This window comes from Panthera tigris, chromosome D2 (assembly GCF_018350195.1).
Source record: "Panthera tigris isolate Pti1 chromosome D2, P.tigris_Pti1_mat1.1, whole genome shotgun sequence".
In the NCBI taxonomy this organism is placed as follows: Eukaryota; Metazoa; Chordata; class Mammalia; order Carnivora; family Felidae; genus Panthera; species Panthera tigris.
In genome coordinates, this window is record NC_056670.1 from 52019562 (window position 1) to 52043773 (window position 24212).

Below are 24212 nucleotides of genomic sequence, written 5' to 3' on the forward strand. Positions count from 1 at the left end.
AAAGGGCACCTGACTGGCTCAGTCCATTGAATAAGAGGCTCTTGATCTCAGGGTTGTGAGTTTGAGCCCCACGTTGGCTATAAAGATAAAATCTTTAAAAAAAAAAAAAAATCAGGGGCGCCTGGGTGGCTCAGTCGGTTGGGTGGCCGACTTTGGCTCGGGTCATGATCTCGCGATCTGTGAGTTCGAGCCCCGCATCGGGCTCTGTGCTGACAGCTCGGAGCCTGGAGCCTGTTTCGGATTCTGTGTCTCCCTCTCTCTGACCCTCCCCCGTTCATGCTCTGTCTCTCTCTGTCTCAAAAATAAATAAATGTTAAAAAAAATTAAAAAAAAAAAAATCAGAACGTGAAAAAAGGTTATCTTTTTATAAACAAGATAACCAACTACTCACCTTGATTCTGTCTCCTCGAGAATAGGTTATTTATAAATAGTATAAACATTCATCACTTGTTACTGTCAGGAAGCATTTGGATCAAGTAAGAAATTTCCCTTGATATTCTATGACCCATTTTGAACTTTTCCATGAACTCTTTAGAGAGCACTTAACCACTATTTGAGATTTGCCTTTCTATAGTACAAAATTCTCTTTTAAACTTATGAATGCGGGCATTTGCACTTTATTTATAAAATGTACATATTTTTGCTTCAAAATTTTTGACACGTATGCAGGACCTCGAAATGTCCAGAGCCAAATAAAAGGCAGACCAGTGGCTGCTTGTTACTTGACATGTGAAGTCAGGAATGGAATGCATATATTTAGGGCAAGAGATGTAAGAGATCTCTTCGTCCACAGATGGAACATGGGACTTGAAACAAGGTGGGCAGTAAGCAAAGGTTTATCAACCTGAAGTGCTGAGAACAGCAAGGCCCTTTACAACAAGGTCCTACCAGGTGTGCCCTTGAAATATTTCTATCCTAAAAGCATAAGTTCACAATGTAGCTTTATAAAGGTAAAGCAGCCATACAATACTGCAGTCTGTCTTCTCCACTAAGCAGTGAGCTACCAGACAGGGAACAGAGTCCCTTTGTCTTTACATCATGGGGACTTGGCAATCCCAGTGTTTGTACTTGATAGTTACCTATTTGCCAAGTTTCCAGGTAATTAGTGCTGCCACAACTAGAGGGATGGTCCCATGGGAGAACAGAGAAAAACTTTTTTGTCCCTTTGTGACAGAGATCCTTCCACATGGTTACTCTTTCTCTCCCCTCATCCTAGAAGAAGGAGCGGATTTTCTATTAATCCTCTGAGAGATCCTGTTTCCTCCTCAAACCTTTTACACTGCAAGGACACTTCTCCCAGGGCCCCTAATCAAGTCCACTGAACTGAGCACAAGTCAGTCACTCTAGGAGAGTGATGTGTGTGCAATCGAGGAACTGAAATGTCTGTTTCTCTTAGACACTCTCACTTCCACTAAACAGAGAACACTGAAGGCAGGCTTCCCGCCTGATTCATCTGTTGTCATTATTACTTGTCCAATTAAGTGCTTACTGAAATCAAGTGCTTTTTGTCTCAATACAACATAGACAAAAATACTCCCAGGACTAGGCTCTAAATACCAAGTGATATTTAACACTCTAGACCTAGTTACCGTTAGCAAGCACACAGAATTAAAGATATACTTTTTTTTTTAATTGGCTTTACTTCTTGGACCCATTTTATAGCTTGGTTCTTGTTACCAACTTAAAATGTATTTGGTTGTTTATTTCCTACCTACAAAAAGTCACATTTGCCAAAAGTAGAAAACTTACCACAAATACAAAAAGAAGAAAACAAAAGTCGCTCATAATCTCATGATTATGGGAAGCTAAAAATAGCTACCATTTATGGAGCATTTGCTGTGCCAAGCATTATGCTAAACACTTTTTCTGCATTATCTTGATTAAACCTCACAACAGGTATGAGGTAGCACAACTCCATTTTAAAAAAGCAAAAACTAAAGGTCGGAGATCTGAAGTAACTTTGTTAGCTCACAGCCACATGGCTAAGTAGGTGGTATATCTGGAATTCAAACCCAAGTTGTCAGAGTCTAGAGTGTCAGTTCTAAACTGCGATATCACATTAAATTTCTAGTATATGTTTTTCTATTTTGTCTTATGTATATACCACATGTCTATTAAAAATAATTTTTTATAAATCCCCAAATGGGATCATACAGCACATAGTTTTTATAGAGTGTTTTCGTTTTCTACTGGACATACATATTTACCATGTGCATATGATGTGTCAAACACTAACTCAGGCACTGGTGGCAAAGAGTGAACAAAACAGTTTCTATTCTCAAGTAAATTACCTTCTAGTGCAGTGGGCAATGAAAATGAATAGTATTTCAGGTGGTAATAAATGTTGTAAAGAAAAATAAAGCAGGTAGGAGAAGAGAAAGTGGGAAAAGAGATGCTAATTTCTATAAGATGACCTATTACATAGCTATAACATCATTATTTAACCTATCTTCAATTAATGAACAATCAGATTGTTTCTAACTTTTTGCTAATAAACACTATACTGACAGAAACATTCTAGTGCATCACCTTTTTGGACAACTCTAGTTATTTCCTCAGATTGCATTTCTAGAAGTAAAAATAAACTTTTTAAGGATGATGCATCTTGTTAAACTGTCCTCCAGAAAGTCTAGAGGAACTGCATAAATTGTATACACTGCCACCAATACAAACGGGCACTGCTCCTCCATAATGAGTATTACTTGAAAACAAAAACAAAATTATGGTAATTTAACAGAAAGAAACACTTTATTATCTTTAGTTAATCTGCATTAAAATTTTTTTAATGTTTATTTATTTTTGAGAGAGAGGGAGACAGAGTGTGAATGGGGGAGTGTCAGAGAGAGAGGGAGACACAGAATTCAAGGCAGGCTCCAGGCTCAGCTGTCAGCACAGAGCTTTACGCAGGGCTCAAACTCACAAACTGTGAGATCATAACCTGAGCTGAAGTCAGATGCTCAACTGAATGAGCCACCCAGGCACCCCTAGTTAATCTGCATTTAAAAAGTCAAATCTTTGGGGTGCCTGAGTGACTCAGTCAGTTAAGCGTCCAACTTTAGCTCAGGTCATGATCTCGCGGTTTGTGAGTTCGAGTCTGTGTTGGACTCCGTGCTGACAGCTCAGAGCCTAAAACCTGCTTTAGATTCTGTATATCCCTCTCTCTCTGCCCCTCCCCACTCATGTTGTCTTTCTCTCTCTCATTCAAAAATAAATAAAAACATAAAAAAATTAAAAAAAAATGTCAAACCTTTATATGGACGCAGCCCAAGTGTCCATCGACAGATGAACAGATAAAGAAGATACAGTACAAATCTACAACGGATTACTCAGCCATAAAAGAGTGAAATCTTGCAATTTGCAACATGGGTTGAGCTAGAGAGTATTATGCTAAGTGAAATAAGTCAGTCAGAGAAAGACAAATGCCGTATGATTTCACTCATGTAGAATTTAAGAAATAAAACAAACAAGCAAAGGGGGGGGAGAAAAAGGTAGAGAGACAGACACAAATCAAGAAAAAGACTTTTAACTATAGAGACCACACTGATGGAGCTAGGGAGGTGGGGGTGGGGGGGGCGAGAAATGGGTGAAACAGGTGATAGGGATTAAGGAGTGTACTTTTGTTGTGATGAACACCATGTGATATATGGAACTGTTAAGTCACTGTATTGCACACCTGAAATTAATATAATACTATATATTAACCAACTTGAATTAAAATAAAAACTTAAAAAAAAAAAACTTTAGGGGCACCCAGGTGGCTCAGTCAGTTAAGCGTCCAACTTCGGCTCGGTCACGATCTCACAGTTTGTGGGTTCGAGCCCTGCGTTGGGCTCTATGCCCATGGCTCAGAGCCTGGAGCCTGTTTCAGATTCTGTGTCTCCCTCTCTCTCTGCCCCTCCCCTGTTCATGCTCTGTCTCTGTCTCAAAAATAAATAAACATTAAGAAAAAAAATTTTAATAAGTAAATAACTTTAAAAAATAAAATTAAAAAATAATTACGTAAATATAAAGTCAAACCTTTGTTGTATATATTTCAAATTGTTTTCCCAGTGTACCATCATCTGCCTCTTTTTTTTCCCATCTGGCTTTTAATCTCGTTTCTAGTTTTCTGAATTGTTATAAGATCAAATCTGTTCATCTTTTCCTTTATACTACCTTTCTTTGCTTTTATATGTGATTTATATTTCCCTCAGGTCTCCATTTTAAATCATCTGTACTTCTTCTTAGAATATAGAGTTAAAAACAAAATTCCTCTCCACATATTCTCCAACAAGGAGATCATTTTCTAAAGCCTCTCAGCAGATAAAAGGCCGTATCTTATATCCTTTCAAAGTATATTCTTATATACAAATGGAAAACTTAGATTATCCAATTCTATGAAAAATTTCAAGGATTCTTACCTCGACCTAACACACAAATTGCCATCAAGTTTGATGAATAATAAGTAGAATGGAATTTCAGTAGTTCTTGCCTTACATCAATGCCTTCTTGGTTTGGTCTAGTCTCCAAAGTATATTTGTTTCCTGAAAAGGAAGAAAAACATTTCTTAGAAAAGGAAAAATACATGGACTTTAAAGTTATATTACTCACATTGCTGTAAAGTAAACTTAAAAAACAAGAGTTCAAACTAACAGATATAATGATTAGTTAATATGCCTGAAAGTAAGCTGGATAAACAGGATAGAATAGTACAAATTAGTAACATTTTAAACTATAGAGAGTTTTCCCTCAGGAACTTAAAGTGCTTTATGAAAATTATACACCTTAAAATCCCTGTGAGACAGTAGATATTATGAGCACTCATAAGACAAAATGAGATCTACATGGCCTCCATTCACACTTACTTTAATTTTCAATTCCCTATGTACTCCATAATTAATTGAGGAGAGTCCTTGAGGGATCTTTTCGGAACTTACCAAGTTACTTGTGGAAAGAAATGTACTATTCTTGGCTGAAGCATTAAATTTGTGATGCGAATTCTCATGGATTTGATCTAGACTGGTAAAAATAGGATGCAATGCTATTTTTGTAAGTCTCAAGCAATGTATATAGTGTACCACTATGAGATCTCATGAAATTTAATAACTCAATTAGGGTGAAGCATGCAAGTCAAAAGCAAATGGTCACAATCTGTAAGCACTACCTTTCTAACAAAAATCTTGCAATTTAGGGACAGAGAGACAGAATTCTAATGACTGCTGCCTCCCCCAAAATGGCACCTTGACTAGAAATATCCTCAAATCCTAAAATATCCTAAAAATCCTAAATAGCTTTTATTTATTTTCATCTGCAGAGATGAAACTATGGCAGAACACATTCTTTATATGTCCACTCCCCCCAATTGGGTCATTAGAATGGCTGCTGAATTGGCATCTGAAGAGTCCCTCTCCTCCTGAATCTGGGTATCTAGAGAGCCACCAGATGGCGTTCCTAAATCCATTGTTTAGCACTGTACAGCTGCATAGTCCTGAGCCAAGATTCACGCCTGAATGCTTGAATCAACAGATCTAGTGGAGAGTGTGTGCAAACAACAGCCTAGCAAGAGCTCATTAACCTTTTTCTAGTCACAAAAGGATCAGATATGCTCATATTCACTAGCAGTAGCTTGCTAGTCAAGTTTTCAGGTTCTTAACAAATCCTCTCAAGTTCACACTAAAGATGTGTTCTACTTGGGGTCCTGAGACATCCCTTCACTTTACCTGAGGGACTCGGGTGTTTTTAAAAGTATTCAGAAGAAAAAGCACTTTTTCCTGGGTAATGGTTTGAAGTTCTCTCATATTAAGATAAAACTAGATGGTGCCTTTCTTTTATACTAATAGAAGATTCCAACAGCCTCAATTCCAGAGGGACTACTCCATACAGCTTCTTTAGTCATTTACTCTGCCAAGCTCAGATTCCTACAATATGTGAACTAAGAATGACAAACTGAGAGACTCAAATCTGGAGAAATTTAGTTTTATTTTAACAGGCTATAAATGTGATAGTGTGAGACCAAAACCAGATTTTTGTCTAAATGTGATCTGATTTGCCTATTCACAATCAGGTCAATATTCTGGGTTAAAAAAACAAAACAAAACAAAAAACCCTCAAATCAAAGCTTATGAAGACCAAGACCATGGCCCCATTTAGAACTGAAAAGTTCCTTCAGGTTGACCAGCTCTAACACATTCTGCTTGGATTTTAATGTATCTGAATATCCTACCATTCTAGTTTCTATCCTTTATCTTTAGACCCACTTTAAAAATAGAGGTAAAGTAGGAACATACCCCAAACATAATAAAACACAGATCATGGCAAAACACTGGCAATGCTATATTCAAACGAGCCAAAGAACCCGACAGAATACTAGACAGCAAAGAGAATGAACAACCTACTGTTTATACACAACAGTATGGATTAAGTTCACAACCTTAAGGTTGAATGAAAGAAGCCAGACACAAAGAGGATACACTTTTTCATTTCATTTATACAAAGCAAAAAAACAGACAAAACTAATCTGGGTTATGAGAAGCCAGACAGAGGTTACCCTTAAGGGATGGACAGTGACTACAAAGAGGCAGAAAGACGGCCAGTGAGGTGCAGTTAATGTTCTGTTTCTTCACTGTCTGCTGGTTCCATATTGTGCTGTTTTTGAAAATTCAAGGGTTCATACATAAGTAATAGCAGTACATTAATTTAACTGATTCTTCAAATAGCAGCAAAGGTAAAAACAGCAATAATTTATCAGAACCACACACACTTTCCTGCAAATTTACTTCAACAAAAAGTTAAAAGAAAAAAAAAGAGCCAAAGAAGCCATTATCAACAACAGTCTAGCTCACCTGAGGTCCAAAATCTTAATGATACAGGATCTCTGACCAAACTGCTAAACAGAAGCTCAATCACATTTGCTCAATCTATTTGCTATAAAGAGATACCATTCTATGAATCTACATACTCATTTCTTTGCTGCCTACACGTTTTCAGTTTTTCTAATATGTGATGACAGTAGGAAATTATGGTCCATTTGGGAACACAGCCCAGATGGCTGTTTCATATCCTTAGAGGTACCTGAATTAGAAAGAGGAAGAGGAAGAGGTTCTCCACTATGACTCTCTTGGGATCAGGATAATCAGCTCTCAATCCATTGACAGAGAAACATGGATACCAGGTAAAAATGAGCCAACCAAAAAATTTTCTTAATAATTTTAAGAATAAATACATACATACAAAGCATTTTATTTGGCAAGTGGCTGAAGAAGATGTCAAAGATTCAAAGCATAAGAAAGAACTGACTGGCATACCATCACTGGCTTGAAGAGAGAGGGGACTACATAGCAGGGAATGCAGGTGATATTTAGGAGCTCGGAGCAGCTGAGCATGGAAATGGTAAAAAGGAACTGAATTTTGCCAATGGTTAAGAATGATGTTGAAAGATGTTTTTCCCCAGAGCCTTCAGAAGGAAACTTTATGTGGTCAGTATCTTGATTACAGCCTTGTGATGCCCTGAGCAGGGAATCCCATGCTATGTCAGACTTCTGACCTACAAAACTGTGAGCTAATAAATGGGCGCTGTTTAAACACACACACACACACACACACACACACACACACACACACACACACACCTCAAAAACAAATGGGGCAAAGACTCCATCTTGCTATTAAGTTTATTAACCCTTTTATAACAAATCCTTTAAAAGAGTTAACTAAAAACAGGAAGGCTAGCTGGTAGAATTTCTCAAGAAATAGACAACGAAATGAAAGGAAAAGCAGGGCATAATGTACAGAACTTCAGAATCAGTCCTTGAATCACCAGGTGAACTCTGTCGGTGTTGGGGCCATGACCCTTAGGTAGGGAGGAACAGGCACTGGCTTTGGTGTTCACAGAGCTCTCATCTAATCCAGCTTCAGCCATCTTCTGGTTGCATGACCTTAAACAAGTCACTTTACTTCTCTTAGGTTCAGTATCAATTCTTACATTGGTAGGTTTACACCAAATTAGAAAAAAAACCCAAAAAACGCATGTAGACAAGCTTAAGAGTAATATTTCACATTCAATAAATAGCAAAAATATGAAAGCCTGATGATGTCAAGTGCTGTTTAGGGATGTGGAGAAATGAGAACTCAGCCACTACAAGATAAAGTGTATTTTAAATCAACCACTATAAGCAACAACTTGACAATATTTATTGAATGTGAAGATGTACATATCCTACTACACAGTAATTCCACTGCTGGACACGTGTACCCTAAAGAACTGTGTGCAAGGACATATGTACAAGAATGCTTATAGCAGCACTATTCCATTAACAGGAAGATAGATAAAAGAGTGATATATTCAGTGAATTTTTCAAATAGCAGCAATAAAAATTTAAAAACTTAACCAGAGGCACATTCACCAATATGGAGAACTCTTACAAATATAATGGTGAATAAAAAAATACAAGTGGCAGAGATTACTCACAATAAAATGCCATTTTTGTAAAACTAAAAACTATACAACACATTGCTTAGAGATAAATACATGACTAGAGATATTAAAAAAACAAACAAACAAACATGGTAATAGTAGTCACCAAACAAACTTAAGACAGTAGTTACCTCCCAGAAGCAGGGGGGAAACGGCAAATGAAGAAGGGCACATCAGATGCCCAAACTGTATTTGTAACACTCTGCGTCTTTAAGTAATATGTAGGAATGATCTGGTAAATGGTTTTGAACCTACATCTTTTATGACAGTTAATGAATCTGTAAAAAGTTTAAAGTACTTAATACTTCATGTATAACAAAATAAACACACAATTAACAACAGCTACTGCTGTTATGATGTGAATTGTAGGAGAGACTCCTGGCTTCTGAGAATATCACAGAAATGGTGGCACTGAAGTAGAGAAGAAAGCTCAGTAAATGGTCTAGATAACTTTCTTCTACCTAAGAATCCATGGTGGAGAACACTGTGAATATGGCTGGGAAAACAAATACCAGTTCAGTCTCTAGACACATACTGTCCTAATTTAGTGCTAACTCAGCTAGGTCATTTGTATCAACTGAAATGCTGCTACCAAAATCCTGAATCTTACCTTTCTGGCTCTGTTACCATTACAGTGAGCTCCAGCAGTGGACTGAGGATATCAGGGTTGCTGACTGGAACCCTTCTACTCTGGGCCTGCTGGAGAGAGCACTGGCTTGGCAGCTGGAAGATTCAGGGTTTCTTGTCCTGACTCCATCACATATCAATTAAACGACCTTGGAAAAGTCTCCCAACACCTCCAAGGGGTCATTTATTTGGTCGGCAAAATAGGGCCAACATGGATACAGGCCCAGTTGTTAAGAGCTAGGGCTCAACACCCCCCTGCCCCCCACCGCCGCCTCCATTTCCTAGCTGTGAGATACAGGCAAGTTTCTCAACCTTGCTAGGCCCCAGTTTCCTTATTTGTAACATAGAATAATAAAAGCACCAACCTCAGAGGATTGCTAGGAGGATTATTTGAATAATAAAGGCTCAGCATAGCGCCTGTCAGACAATAATTATTTAATATTAACTTGGGTTGTTATGAAGCTTATGAAAAGTGATAATGGATATGAAAAAGGTTGTATAAATTATAAAGCTCAGTAAATGCTAGCCTACATTTTCATTGCAACAACTACTTTAAATACTATTAAAAAGAAAAAAGCTTACAAACTCAGTACTAATGTATACAAATACCAAATTTCAAGAAAAAGAATTTATTTTCCTGGAAAATTCTGAAGCCAAGCATATATATCTTATCATGTACGAAAGACTGAGTTTGAAGTTTTAGAAATCTGTTTTAGAAACTAGAGCTGTCTTGGAGCGCCTGGGTGGCTCAGTCAGTTGAGCGTCTGACTTCAGCTCAGGTCATGATCTCACAGCTTATCAGTTCTAGCCCCGCGTCAGACTCTGTGCTGACAGCTTGGAGCCTGGATCCTGCTTCAGATCTGTGTCTCCCTTTCTCTCTGCCCCTAACCCACTCATATTCTGTCTCTGTCTCTCTCAAAGTAAATAAACATTAAAAAAATTTTTTAAGTAGAAACTAGAGCCATCTCCAACTGTATGTGTGATAAGGCTCTCATGGAAGGTCAACTTGCTAGTTAAAACGATGAAAATCTTAAGTGTTTTCTGAAATCCCAAGATTCTAAAAGTCATGTTAATATATCTATAGCTAATTACTTGGAAGTACAGTTGACCCTTGAACAACATGGGTTTGAATTCATGGATCCACTCACCTGTGGATTTTTTCCAATAAATACAGTACTTGTATAAATAAATACAATTCAGTAAAGACTATAAATGTATTTTCTCTTATGATTTTAACATTTTTTCTCTAGCTTACTTTATTGTAAGAATACAGTATACAATACATATAACATACAAAATATGGGTTGTTTACATTATTGGTAAGGCTTCTGGTCAACATAAGCTATTAGTAGTAAAGTTTTGTGGGGATTCAAGTTATACATGGGGGGGCGCCTGGCTGGCTCAGTCATGGGAATGTGTAATTCTTGATCTCAGGGTCATGAGTTTAAGTCCTATGTTGGGTGTACAGATTACTTAAAAATAAATAAACTTAGAGAAAAAAAATTACACATGGATTTTCAGCTATGGGAAGAGTCAGCACTCTTAACTCCCACACTATTCAAGGGTCAATTGTATTATACATTTTTTTTAAAAAAAAAAAAGCTCTTTCTTGGGGCTCCTGGCTGGCTTAGTCAGTTAAGTGTCTGACTCTTGATTTCTGCTCAAGTCATGATCTCAAGTTCGTGAGATGGAGCCCCACGCTATCAGCACAAGCCTGCTTGGGATTCTCTCTCTGTCTCTGTCTCTCTCTCTCTCAATAAGTAAAAATAAATAAATAAAAATTAGGGACACCTGGGTGACTCCATCGGTTGCGTGTCCGACTTTGGCTCAGGTCATGATCTCGCAGTTTGTGGATTCAAGCTCCACATTGGGCTCTGCACTTAGAGCTCAGAGTCTGGAGCCTGCTTCGGATTCTGTCTCCCTCTCTCTATCCCCTATCCCCCAACTCACACACTGTCTTTCTCTCTCCCAAAAATAAACAAACACAAAAAAATTAAAAATAAACAAAAATTAAAAAGCTCTTTGTTCCTGCTACGGCATTCTTCTAAAAATTCTGGAAGGGACTAAAGCCTTTTGAGACATACAAATTTTCCCATAAAATTCTAAAGGGCAATTCTCCTGCACCTGGGTTAGGACATGCAAGGATAAGATGTAAGTTATGAGATGGGACTAGAAATGAAAACCTCATAAATGCCTTAATAAAGCACCTGTATACTTGGTTAATCCAGTTCTAGGTTTCTGTAAATTTCTAATTTTCCATAGACACATACGCTAGCAAGGAAAAAAAAAAGACAATAACAATGAAAAACAGTATCCGTGGAAAAACTTAGGGAATATTAAATGAGTAAGTAGGCTGAAACAATTCAAATATTTGTATAACCAAACAAATGAGTCATCATTCAAGGATGCTAGGGAACCAATTCATTATTTTGAAAACTGTAAGTGAAGGGAACAAATCAAGCATTTGTGTTGCTTTTCCTATAACAACTGTACCACTGGGTGGTCAAATAGTAGGAGAAATAAGAGAATTAGAATTAGGGAAGTGACACACTGAGGATGAATGGTTGCAACACTAGACATTATATGACCCTGACAGAAGACCACATCACCACCTAGGAAGTCTTGTCCAAAAACCCCATGAATCTGATCAAGCCTCTATACTCACCTGCCAATTTGTGGAAATACAGAGGTCAGAGATAGGAATATGCTAAAATATATTGTTGGGGATGCAAGCAGGAAAATCTAGGCTATGAAAAGCTCTATGCAGCAACCAACCTCATCCTTCAATAAATTAATTTCAGGGTGGGGAGGGGAGGGAGATAAGGATGAACCTATACCTACAGAGTAAAAGATATTTAAGGACCTATCACTCACTAACATTTGAACATTATGTGGACCCTAATCCAAATAAACTTTTAAAATTACAGGTTTTTATGAGACAACTAGAAATATGAAAACTAGATTGGCTATTAGTGATAATATTGTTTTTAAAAGAGTCCTCATCTTTGAGAGGTATATACTGAAATCTTTGTGAGTGAAGGGATATGCTATCTAGGATCTCTTCAAAACAATACAAGGGGGTGAATGGGAATGTGGATCAGTCTGGACGGGCCAGAAGCAGGGCAATGCATACACGAGATTCATTACAGTATTTGCTTATTTTTGTATGTTTTAAATTCTTCATTTAAGAAGGAGGGAGAGGGGCACCTGGGTGGCTCAGTCGGTTAAGCATCCAACTTTGGCTCAGGTCATGACCTCATGGTTTGTGAGTTCAAGCCACAAGTCAGGCTCTGTGCTGACAGCTCAGAGCCTGGAGCCTGCTTCAGATTTTGGGTCTCCCTCTTGCTCTCCGCCCTGCCCCCACTCATGCTCTATCTCTAAAAAATAAACATTAAAAAAATTTAAAAAAAAAATAAAAGGAGGGAGACAAAGAGAAGGAGGTAAGGGAGGAAAAGTAAATGATTAACTTTTATCAGGATCTGATTTTGTATCATTACCATCATCTCAAGATCAGGAGTCCTTCAGTTATCTTGTTTGCATTTCCTATTTTTCATTTCCAGTCCATTTTCCTGCTCTGTTCCTTCCTTTTCCTATGCAAAGTGTTCTTTGTTACAACTATTCTAACTTGTTTTCTCCAAAAGACACTGGGCTCACTCCTTGGTCCTTTCTTTTTGTCATAGTTCTGGGGGCCAACCTAACATTATGGTAAAGAACACCGGCTTTGAGTTCAGACTGACGTGATATCAAATCCCCGAACCCACAAAGAAAGTTCCACCACCACCCCACCTCCCTCTCCCTGCATGCCCCTCAAGGCCATTCTCTCTCAATACTCATTTCGACATCTGTCACAGGGCATGATGAAATTTCAGTACTGTGGTAAACATTAAGTGAAATCATATTAGGTAGAATACCTACTCAGTGTGTGGCATTTAATACTCATACAATAAATATTAGTTGCTTTTCCTCTTAAACGGCTCTTCCTTTCTTCTGCTTAAGAAAATCCTACCTACCCTTCAGGAGAATTCAGTTTGCATATCCTCTGAGGTCCTGGAGAATTCAATTCCAGGCAACCCTAAGCAGGCAGAATAGAATAGTGATTAAAAGTAACAGATCTGGGTTTAGAGCATGCCCCAGCACTTAAAGCTGAGTGATCACAAGCAATTTATCTTCTCTCAAGTCTTAGTTTACTCATCTATAAAATGGAAATAATAAGGGTATATACCTACTGGGAATACTGTAAGAATTAAATTAAACAATCCAGGTAAATTACTTAGCACAGCAGTCAATAAAAATTAGTGAGGAGGAGGACAAAGAAGAGATAATGATCCCAGAAAACTAAACCCAAGGTTATACTCCAGTGAAATCCTGGGTGTGTCTTAACTTTCCAACACAACTATAAGCACTTTGAATGTAAAGATACTGGTTACATTTCTTTGCATATTCTAATGTACTTTACATGTAGGGGGTTAAAAGAAGAATTACTTGTCAACTAAGAGAGAAAGACTCATCTGGGCCAACTTGTAAGACCCTGCTTAAATTCTTATCCTACAGTACAAACTACAAAACATAGTAAATAACTAAGTAACAAACCCCCCTTCTTCCACACGCCCTTCCACTTCACCTTTCATTCCACTTATAAAGGAGTGCCTGTTGTTTCCCCTACCTACTTGACTTCCTTCTTTTATTTTCTTTCCAGCTGCTCCCATCATGTCTGTGGTGTTAGGTTAGAGAAACAGATCACTAAAAAATGACCAGAACTAAGATTTTTCTCTTTTCTTTTTCCTTTTCCAAAGTATTTTTTAAAATCCAACTTATTAAACATTATTATAGACCCCAGACTTTTCTCCAACCACTTCACACGGACAACCTCACTTAATTCTCATGTCAACCTGATATGGGAGGAAACTGAGGCCTACAGAAGTTAAGCAACGTGCCCAGTGTCCCTGAGCTAGCCAGTGGTAGAGCAAATATTTAAATAGAGTGCTGCCCAACTTCGGAGGCCAAACTTTAAATCACCTAGAATATGCTAGTTAGAGGTGGGATTCCTGGCTGAAGTTTGAGGGTAGGAGAGCCATAAAGGGATTCAATGAAGACATGTGTGGAGACAGATTTAACACACAATATCTAGGAAAACAACTTTCAAACAGAGTAACTAACTTGAAACAGAAAAATACTTGCCAGATGTCAGTTTGAGAATGTGAGAACTCTCAGCATGGGAACGAAGATACAAGAAAAAGAATAGTAATTTAAGGGCTTGTCCCACTTGGTTAGACAAAGGTTTGCAAAACCAAACGCTTACCAGAACAAGACAGGTAACCTGCAGCTATCTTTTGACACAGATGTGCTTATGTAGTAAACATACAAACAGTCCCCACACACAAAAGGAGGCCTTCTTCTGCTCATCCTGAAAAGTGTCACCCTCTCAGCCTTTCGTTTTTCCATTTGTGATAAATGGGTAAAAGAAATATTTCACATTTATCCTTAAATTTTAAAACTGTGGAATATTTATAAATGTTTAAACATAGAGACTTACACCATGTACACCTATGTACTCACCACCCAGTTTTACCACTCTTCACATTTTGCCACATTTTGTTACAAATCTTTCTCCTCCTAGAGATACAGTCTCTCCTGCCTGTCTGTCTCCCCACTCGCAGACATACTAAAGGGAAGTTGGTGTTTAAGCATTCTCATGCACCTTTTATACTAGATCATATACATATACAGACATTACCAGATGCAGTATTGGTTTGCCTGTCTTCAAATTTTATAGAAAGCTATCACCCAAAACACATTCTGCAACTTGCATTTTGCTCAAAATATTTTGCTCTTTACCTGGTTTCATACATGAGTTCTAGCTCACTCATTTTAGCTTTTATAGAATACTCTACTGTATGCATAGACCAAAATGTATTAATTTATTCAACTGTTGCTGGACATTTAAGTCATTTCCTACTTTTCACTAATTCAAAAAATGCTTCATGAGAATTCTTGTGTATGTTCCCTGTGCGCAATAACTAAAGTTGTTTCTCTCTAGAGTACTTGAGAAGAAATGAATTCCTTGGGTCAAAGGGAGTAGGCATCACTTTATTAGACATTGCCAAATTGTTTTACAAGGTGGATGAACCAATTTATTTTCCCATCAACAGCATCTGAGTTTCTGTTTTCCTGCATCCTCACCATAATCCTCAGTTCCGCCTGACTTTGTTGTTGCCAACCTGATAGGTGTGAAATGGTATCTCAGTGTTTTTATTTTTTAATTATTTATTTTAATTTCCCCCTGATTTTAATGATTTGAGCATCTTTTTTATGTTTACCCAAATACCCTCTTCTGTAAACTCCATATTCATATCCTTTGCCTATTTTTTCTAACGAGCTGTTTTATCTTTTACTTATTTACTTATACAACTTTTTATGTTACATGCTTTGCAAATACCTTCAATGAGTGTATGGATTATCTTTTGCTTTTATGTCTATTGAACAGAAATTTTAAATTTTGATGAAATCAAATTTATCTTTAAACCTATGATTTATCTTTATCTCTAAAAGATACGGTTTGTGATATTAGTATCAGATGTACAATCCAGTGACTCAACAATTCTATACTCTACTCAGTGTTCGTGTAAGTGTACTCTTAATCCCCTTCACCTATTTCACCCATCCCTCTTTTGGTGACCATCAGTGTCAGTTTGTCCTCTATAGTTAAGAGTCTGTTTTTTAGTTTATCTCTTTTTTTCTTTTAAGAATGCTTTCCTTAAGATGAAAAAAATCTGTATTTTCTTCTACAAGTTGTAAAGTTTCCTTCCCATAATTAGGTCTAATTGACCTGGAATTTATTTTTATGCATGGTATGACATAAGCATCTAATTTTACTTATTTCTACACAGATAACTAGTTTCTCCTCTCTTCATCTATTTGTAATGTACCTCTGTCTTAGGTCAAATTTCTATGTGTGCTATGTTTCTAGGGTCCATAATCTCTTATCTTCCTGTATTCTTGCAATAGTTCTGCTACTGTAACAACTAGAACAGTAAGTCTTGGTATCTGGGAGAATTAGTCCCTTCTTTGTTGTTCTTAGTATCTTAGTTATTCTTGGCCCTTTACTCTTTCTTATTAATTTTATAATCAGATTATCAGGCTCTTCAAACAAACAAAACAAAACTAGGGCTTTCTATTGGCACTGCATTGAATTTGGATAAATTTGGGGTGAACTTACATTTGTGTGATACTGAGGTTACCCATTCATGAACATGGTTTATCTCCCCATTTACTCAGGTATTCTTTTATATCCACTATATATTTCTCACACCTCTTATTAGATTCATTTCTAAACACCTTAAAGCTACTTTTATACTGTAAATGAAATTATTTTCCTGTAATGTTTTTCTAAATTAATTACTATGGATACAAAAATACAATTTTGGTGTTTCTTGTCTTTAGGCAACCTGGGTGAATTATCTCAGTGTTCAGGAATAAGTTTTCCTTCCTTTTCTACCTCTTTTTCTTTTTTTTCTTTTGCTTCCTTTCTACCTCTTACATAGCACATTGCCTTCTCTTGTTTTACTGCAATGATACAGCTGAATAAAAAAGTTATTACAGAGTATTCCTGTTTTGTTTTCACCTTTCAATGGAAATCCTTTTGAAACCTCATCAATAATTTTCATGTTTGATGCAGGCTTTTATCAGCTCCAGAGTTTTTTGTTGTTTTTGTTCATGGACGAGTGCTGAGCTTTATCAAATGTCTTTTCTGAGCCTACTAAAATGACTGCCTAACACTATGGACTATTTACACTGTGGGTTGGAACCCATTTGACTGTAATGAAATAAATTTAATGTATTGACAGACCAGAATTTTTTTTTTTTTTTTTTTTTTTTTTTTTTTTTTTTTAAAGAAACAGAATATAACAAGGTATACCAAGATATTAGGCAGATACTGTTTGGTAAAAATTTTTGTTTTATCTGCTTACACAAACACACGTATATGTGCTCTGAGTTGCTAAGTAAAACGTGCTTCTTACAGTGGGTTGTATACAAAAGAGTTTGAAAGCAACTGATCTATACTATTTTGAAGCATGAAAAACCCACTAGAAAGGACAAACATCTTATCGCAAGGTTTTCTTAAAAATAAATAATGCTTGGCTTTTGTTCATTTAAAAACAGCCAGCTTGGGCGCCTGGGTGGCTCAGTCAGTTAAGAAATCCGACTTTGGCTCAGGTCATGATCTCACAGTTTGTGGGTTCGAGGCCTGCCTTGGGCTCTGTGCTGACAGCTCAGAGCCTGGAGCCTGCTTCAGATTCTGTGTCTCCCTTTCTCTCTGCCCCTCCCCAGCTCACATTCTGTCTCTCTCTCAAAAAAAAAAAATAAATAAAAACATTAAAAAAAATAAAAATAGGGGCACCTGGGTGGCTTAGTTGGTTAAGCATCCGACTTTGGCTCAGGTCATGATCTTGCGGTTTCTGAGTTCGAGCCCCAATTCAGGCTCTGTGCTGACAGCTCAGAGCCTGGAGCCTGCTTCAGATTCTGTGTCTTCCTCTCCCTCTGCCCCTTCCCTACTCGTGCTCTCTCTCTCAAAAATAAATAAACATCAAAAAATAATAAAATAATAAATAAAATAAATAAAAATACCCAGCTTTTCCTGATACTTTTATTTTAAAAATGTTTTAAATATATTTTTGATATTTTAAATATTATTATTAACATAAGTCATACTCTCTTGATGGAGAAAATGACCCACATTCACAGAAACATCTTAAGTCACTCAAAAGTAACAGAAGTAAATTAAGTATGAATTTTTGACAAGGATTCTTCTTCAAGGATCATTTCTGTAAAATGTTATATGTATAATTTCCAGCGTGAGGGTATACAGCTTCCATCATATTTTCAAACATATCTGTGACCTTAAAAACAGACAGAACCTCTCCTCCAAAAAGTTTAAAGTTAGTTTATACTTCTAAAATCAGAAGGTAACCTGGCATTTGCACATTTTCTATACTTTTCTATGGAGTCTGGCTCAGTCATCTTTTAGCTGTTTATATTACCTCATACTTTGCTGACTAACTGGTTGGCCTTGTCAGTGGTTTATAAAAGCAAGCCTGCCCTCAGAATCCATCCATACATATATGACCATTCAATGTTTCTCTTTGCCCATCCCTCCCAAAACCTTCCTCTAGAACACTTTAAGGCTGTTCCTTGTTTGTGACCAGAAGTAATATTACCCACCTTATTCACTGTATTTATTTTTGGAAGATCTGTGGCTGCTTCCTGATTATGCTGATTACAATTTGTCACCAGTGAGGCTGTTTCAAAGAAAGCAACTCCCAAAGAGGAGCTCCAACACGTTCTACACAATAGCAGCATTGTTGGTGTAAGTAATCTAACCTACCAGAGGGACTACTTAAAGGACAACTACCATTTGGATGTAATGATTTTGAAATTTGTTTTTTTTAAACTCACATCCCCTTCTTAGGGTGCCTGGGTGGCTCAGTGGGTGTTAAGAGTCTGACTCATGGTTTCCACCCAGGTCATGATCTCACGGTTTGTGGGTTCACGCCCTGCGTAGGGCTCCACGCTAACAGTGTGGGGCCTGCTTGGGATTCTCTCTCTTTTCACCCCCCCCCAAAGTAAATAAATAAACTTTAAAAAATAAGTCTCACCTCCCCTTTCTGACATGCCATGCATGCTGATGTTCTCCACAAAGGCTACCTTTCAAACAACTCAGCATTACATAGACATTTTAGGGACCACAGGATTCATCTTAACAATGACATCGATATTGAGTGCCAAGTACTAGAAGTCTAAAGAATATCATTGTTTCCAATCACAATGTATAAAAACTCCTAATTTGGGGCATCTGGCTGGCCCAGTCGGAAGAGCATGTGACCCTTTATATTGGGGTCATGAGTCTGAGCCCCACATAGGGTGCAGAGACTAGTAAAAAAAAAAAAAAGAAAGAAAGAAAGAAAGAAAGAAAGAAAGAAAGAAAGAAAGAAAAAAGATAAATAAACTGAAAAAAAGAAACAAAAACAAAAACAAAAAACTCCTTTTAATTCTGCAATGCTATGCTAATTTCCTGGCTGCTGTTGGATATATTGGAATGGTATCCAAACTGAAAGAAAGCTGTCTTTATAGTCTTAAAAAACGTTCTCCAAATTAAGTTATATAATATGCATAAATTTGTAAGTACACTAAGCAATCTATTATTTTTATGCCATTTTATAATCCCCAAAGCAGTATTTTAATCATAGCAACCTGTTAACAACGATTACATCTGGTGAGTGGGATTGGCAGGAGATGAGGAAAAGAGAGAGTTTTTGTGTTTGCTTCTTGAATACTTTTGCACTATTTAAATATTTAAATTAAACATGTACTTCTTTCCTAATGTTTATTTATTTATTTTGAGAGAGAGAGTGTGTGTATGTGTGTGGGGGGGAGGGACAGAGAGAGAAGGAGAGAGGATCCCAAGCAGGCTCCACACTGTCAGCACAGAGCCTGCCACTGGACTCGAACCCATGAACGGTGAGATCATGACCTGAGCCAAAAACCTGGAGTTGGACACTTAACCAACTGAGCCACCCAGACACCCCTAAATATGTATTTTTTAATGAAAATCTGAATAACGAAAAAGGGTACAATTATGAAGTCAAGAATCTCCACATTTATTTTATTCTACTTCCTGTCATCCCACCCCTAGTCTCCTTCCAGGAGACTATAGCACTCTATGTAGAACTCTTCTACAACTTTCCAGCTCCCACACAGCCAGCCCCATGAAGGACAGTAGGCATGTGTAGGGAGTACAAGCGGAGGTCATGGGAGCCAGAGGATTAAAGGAGCCTAGAAATGAGCACTTAAAAAGCACTTCTCTTTGGAAGATAGATTTCAGAATACAAGGATCTATTCTCTTCTCTCTTTGAAATGCTAGTTAACATCTATTCACACCTTTAACAGCTCTATTCCTTAAACATTTAGACCTCTGTTTAAATGAGGGCCGGGGCACCTGGGTGGTTCAATCCCTTAAGCGACCAACTTCAGCTTAGGTCATGGTCTCACAGCTTGTGAGTTCAAGCCCCGCATCAGGTTCTGTGCTGACAGCTCAGAGCCTGGAGCTGCTTCGTATTCTGTCTCCCTTTCTCTCTGCCCCTCCCCCATTTGCACTCTGTCTCTTGTCTCTCTCTCAAAAGTAAATAAACATTAAAAAATATTTTTTTTTAAATGAGGGCCAGAGTAACCCCTCAGGAGGGCTAAATAACTGCTTAGGTCACTACTACTACAATTTTAAGAATATCATCCCAAGTTGTATGTATGAAGTCCACTGTCAAGAGCCTATTTGCATCTTTTTGAACTACTAGCCAAAATGCTAGTCACCTGTTAAAGGGATTATAACCACTTCATTCTTACAGTTTCTGAACTCTGAATTCCATCCTATACCTTGTTATCCAACAAACTTGCTTCATATTTGATCACTCTTCTTAATAACCCATCACTTTTTCCATGAAACTCACACACCTAAGCTTCAGCCTCATCTCAGATCACAAGTCACAAATATAAATGCTGACACAGAGACCAAGCAGACGACCTAAGTGTAGTGGTATGGTAAGAAATAACAGGGAGTAGCAATGATGTAACAACCTTTCCTCAGGACTGGGAGTTTATAAAGAACAGCACAGATAGGAATGGGAGTTCCAAAATCCTCTAACCTGAACTATAAAATACAATACTGTAAAAAGAGGCCAGGGGTTTAAATGAGGTCAGAGAGAACTAATGCATGAAAGCCGCTGTTGACAAACCTGTCCCAAATTTGCTGAAGGGGTGTTTGGGATTCCCCGTAGCTTTTTCCAACTGAAAGAGTCTCCAGGCATCATTCATCACATTCTTCTCATGTTCTGAATCAACTGCATTCACCTCTCTGTCTTTGCAACTCTCATCAAACAAGGGGCACAGGAAAAACTGTGCAAACCTAAGGGTAGGAAACACAATTAACAATTTGAAAGCTATTATTTTAAAAGAGTAGCCTTTAAAAATATATTTGAAACTCAACAGATAGGAAGTATGAATTCTACAGAACCAAAAACACTACCATTGCAACCAAGAAAAAGAAATGCAAAATAAGTTTTAAAAAGTAACAAAAGAAAAATATTGGACATGTATAAATTCAGAGAAGTCGATCTACCCCAGAGATATTAGTGAAAATATACTCAGATCTACCAGACTGCCCCCGACCCCAACACACACTTCAGAGGCTGGACTTGGGCTTCTAAGTGGCTACAGATCAGAGGTTCCCATCACCTCCTCTGGTTCAATAAATTTGCTACAACAGCTCACCTGACTCACAGAAACATTTTACTCACTAGATCACCAGTTTATTATAAAAGGAAATAATTCAGGAAGGGCCAAATAGAAAGGATGCACAGGGATGTACATGGGAAGAGGCATGGAAGCTACTCTCCCCAAACCTCCATGCTTTCACCAACCTGGAAGCTGTACAAACCCTGTCCTTTTGGGTTTTTATGAACACTTCATTACATAAGCATGATTGATTAAATCATAAGCTACTGGTAACTGAACTCAATCTCCAGCCCCACTTGGAAGGTCTGGGATTTGGAGAGAAAGTTCCAACCTTTCTATAGCAGGGCTGGTTGCCCTGGAAACAAACTGTCAGGTTACCTAGGGGATTCCCCAAAGTCACCTTATTAACATGCCAAAAGACACCTTTAATACTCTCATCACTTAGGAAATTCCATGGGTTTTAGGAGCTATGGGCCAGGAACAGGAAGAAAAACCAAATACAGATTTCTTACTATAAATCAAAATATCACAACAGCAAAAAGTCAAGGCAGACTTATGAAGACAGTAGCAATCTATTTAAGATTTGCAATTTGGCAAGTCATGAAAATCCCTGTTATATATTGCTAATTCTCCAAAAAAGGAAAAGGCAGGTGACAGTTCTTGGGCAAAAAAATCTTAAACTTACAGTCTGAGGTGCAACTGCACTTAAGACTCAGACATTTTAGGACAAACTAAGTGACCTACTTTTTAAAGGCTCTATTTGAATGTTTTTTCTTCCTCTAGAGAAAAACAAACAAACTTTATTAGTGGGCAAAAAATGATGGAATAAAAAAACCTATGACACAGTAGTTTGACTAAGACACAATTATGAGCTTTTATAAAATACTAAAAGAATTTTAAAATTTTAATAAGCAGTGATTCAACAAATAACATGTCATGTAACTCTGGCGTAAGTAACCAAATGCTTTTCTTGAGGTTATTCCTTAGTAGTAGTAGTACTAAAGTTTAACTAAAATGACTTTAGTTATAAGTTAACTCTCCCATATCAGGTTACAATTTAAAGCATGATTTCATGTAATAAATCTTAAACTTTAGATTCCATTTCATAAAAATTAAGATCCAGAATTCAGATGAAGCCACAAGCAGAGTCTGAATGGGGCCTTAAGAGACTCCTGAGTCTATGGACATCTCAGCAACTATTTCACAGTTCAGCTGTCAAAGAGACTGTTATCACTACCTGATATTTATTTTATGCACACAGTAAATACGATACTGTGCTAAGCACTTCACACAAACCAATCCAAAGGGAAACTCCACCTCTCTATACGCGGGAACAGCTATTTATGGATAGGTAACCTCTTTTACCTATCTCAATACATTTAAGCTGGTGAAAGCGCCTAATAGCTACATACCACAGCTGGATAGGTCCACGTAAAGGGTCATGATAATGACACAGTAGAATCAATATTTTAAAAACATGCTCTTATGTAAGAGGTTTTTTTTTTCCCCCTCTGAGTCAAGTAACAGACATCCTCCATCATACAGAGATTATATGAACATCTGCTGTAGCATTTGTAAAGCAGGAAATTAAATTCAGTGTATGATCCCAGGGAACTCATTAATGGTAGTCTTCTGGGAATACATATAAAAGATGATTACACTTCAAAGCTGCTGCCTAAAGACTGAAACATAATCTAGAATAAGTAAGAAACAGACCACTATGACCTAGCCATGTATCCTGAACCCATGCCTCTGCCTTGTTAATGTTCTTTGCACTAAGGAATAAATTCAAACTATTAGGTTTTCAAAAAATATGTAATGACTATTATCAATATAAGCAAATAAAGCTATCACTAAAATGGCTAAGTCAACGTTAATTATAGACCCATAAAAAAGCTGCAGAATTACACCTTCTTGGCAATATAGAAAACTGTAAAAAGTTACCAAGGAAAAATTACTTTGGATAATTAATCAAATCACTAATATGACAAAAAATTAGAAATTGTTAGCTGTGTAGAAAACTAAGAAATTAAATTGACCTAATGGAGCTTGCTCCAGGAAATACTTTCACAAAATGTCCCCAGGGTTGAAAACAGCAGGTCAAAACATTTTGTGTCACCACAATGAGACATCACCTCACACCAGTCAGAATGGCTATTATCAAAAAGGCAAGAAATAACAAGTGTTGACCAAGGATGTGGAGAGAAGGGAGCCCTTGTGTCGGTGGGAATATAAACTAGTGTAGCCACTGTGGAAAACAGTATGGAGGTTTCTCAAAAAGTTAACAATAGAATGACCATGTGATTCAGCAATTCCACTTCTGGGTATTTACCCCCAAAAAAACAAGAAACAAAAAACACTAATTTGAAAAGATTTACGCATCCTTATGTTCACTGTGGCATTATTTATAATAGCCAAGATATGGAAACAACCTAAATGTCCATGGATGGATAAATGGATAAAGAAGATATAGTGTATATATATGCAATGGAATACTACTCAGTCATTAAAAAAAAAATGAAATCTTACCATTTACAACAAGATGGATAGACTAGGGGCTATTATACTAAGTGAAATAAGTCAGAGAAAGACAAATACCATATGATCTCACATATATGTGGAATGTAAGAAACAAAAGTCACAGACACAGAGAACAGACTGATGGTTGTCAGAAGAAAGGAGGTTTGGGGGTTCGGTGAAAGGAGTCAAAAGATACACACTTCCAGTTATAAAATATTAAGTCACAGGAATATAATGTACACCATGGTAACTACAGCAAATAATATTGTATTGCATACTCAAAAGTTGCAACAGAGTAAATGTTAAAAGTTTTCATAGTAAGAGAAAAAAA

The 24212-nt window shown here is 37.2% G+C and overlaps 1 protein-coding gene across 9 annotated transcripts in view; it reads right to left on the minus strand.

Annotated features, from left to right (window-relative positions):
• The window catches only part of IDE (insulin degrading enzyme), a 194136-nt gene that overhangs the window by 47232 nt on the left and 122692 nt on the right, over positions 1-24212 (minus strand). For 7 of the 9 annotated variants that reach the window (XM_042961097.1, XM_042961096.1, XM_042961095.1 and 4 more), the window contains 2 exons: positions 20863-21032; positions 4401-4523 (listed from right to left, as the gene is read on the minus strand). In XM_042961097.1, coding sequence (XP_042817031.1) covers positions 4401-4523; positions 20863-21032 — 293 coding nt within the window. Of the gene's footprint in view, positions 1-1079; positions 1213-4400; positions 4524-9062; positions 9149-20862; positions 21033-21546; positions 21583-24212 lie in introns of those variants that run through there. The other 2 variants (XM_042961098.1, XM_042961099.1) reach the window with 2 other exon arrangements.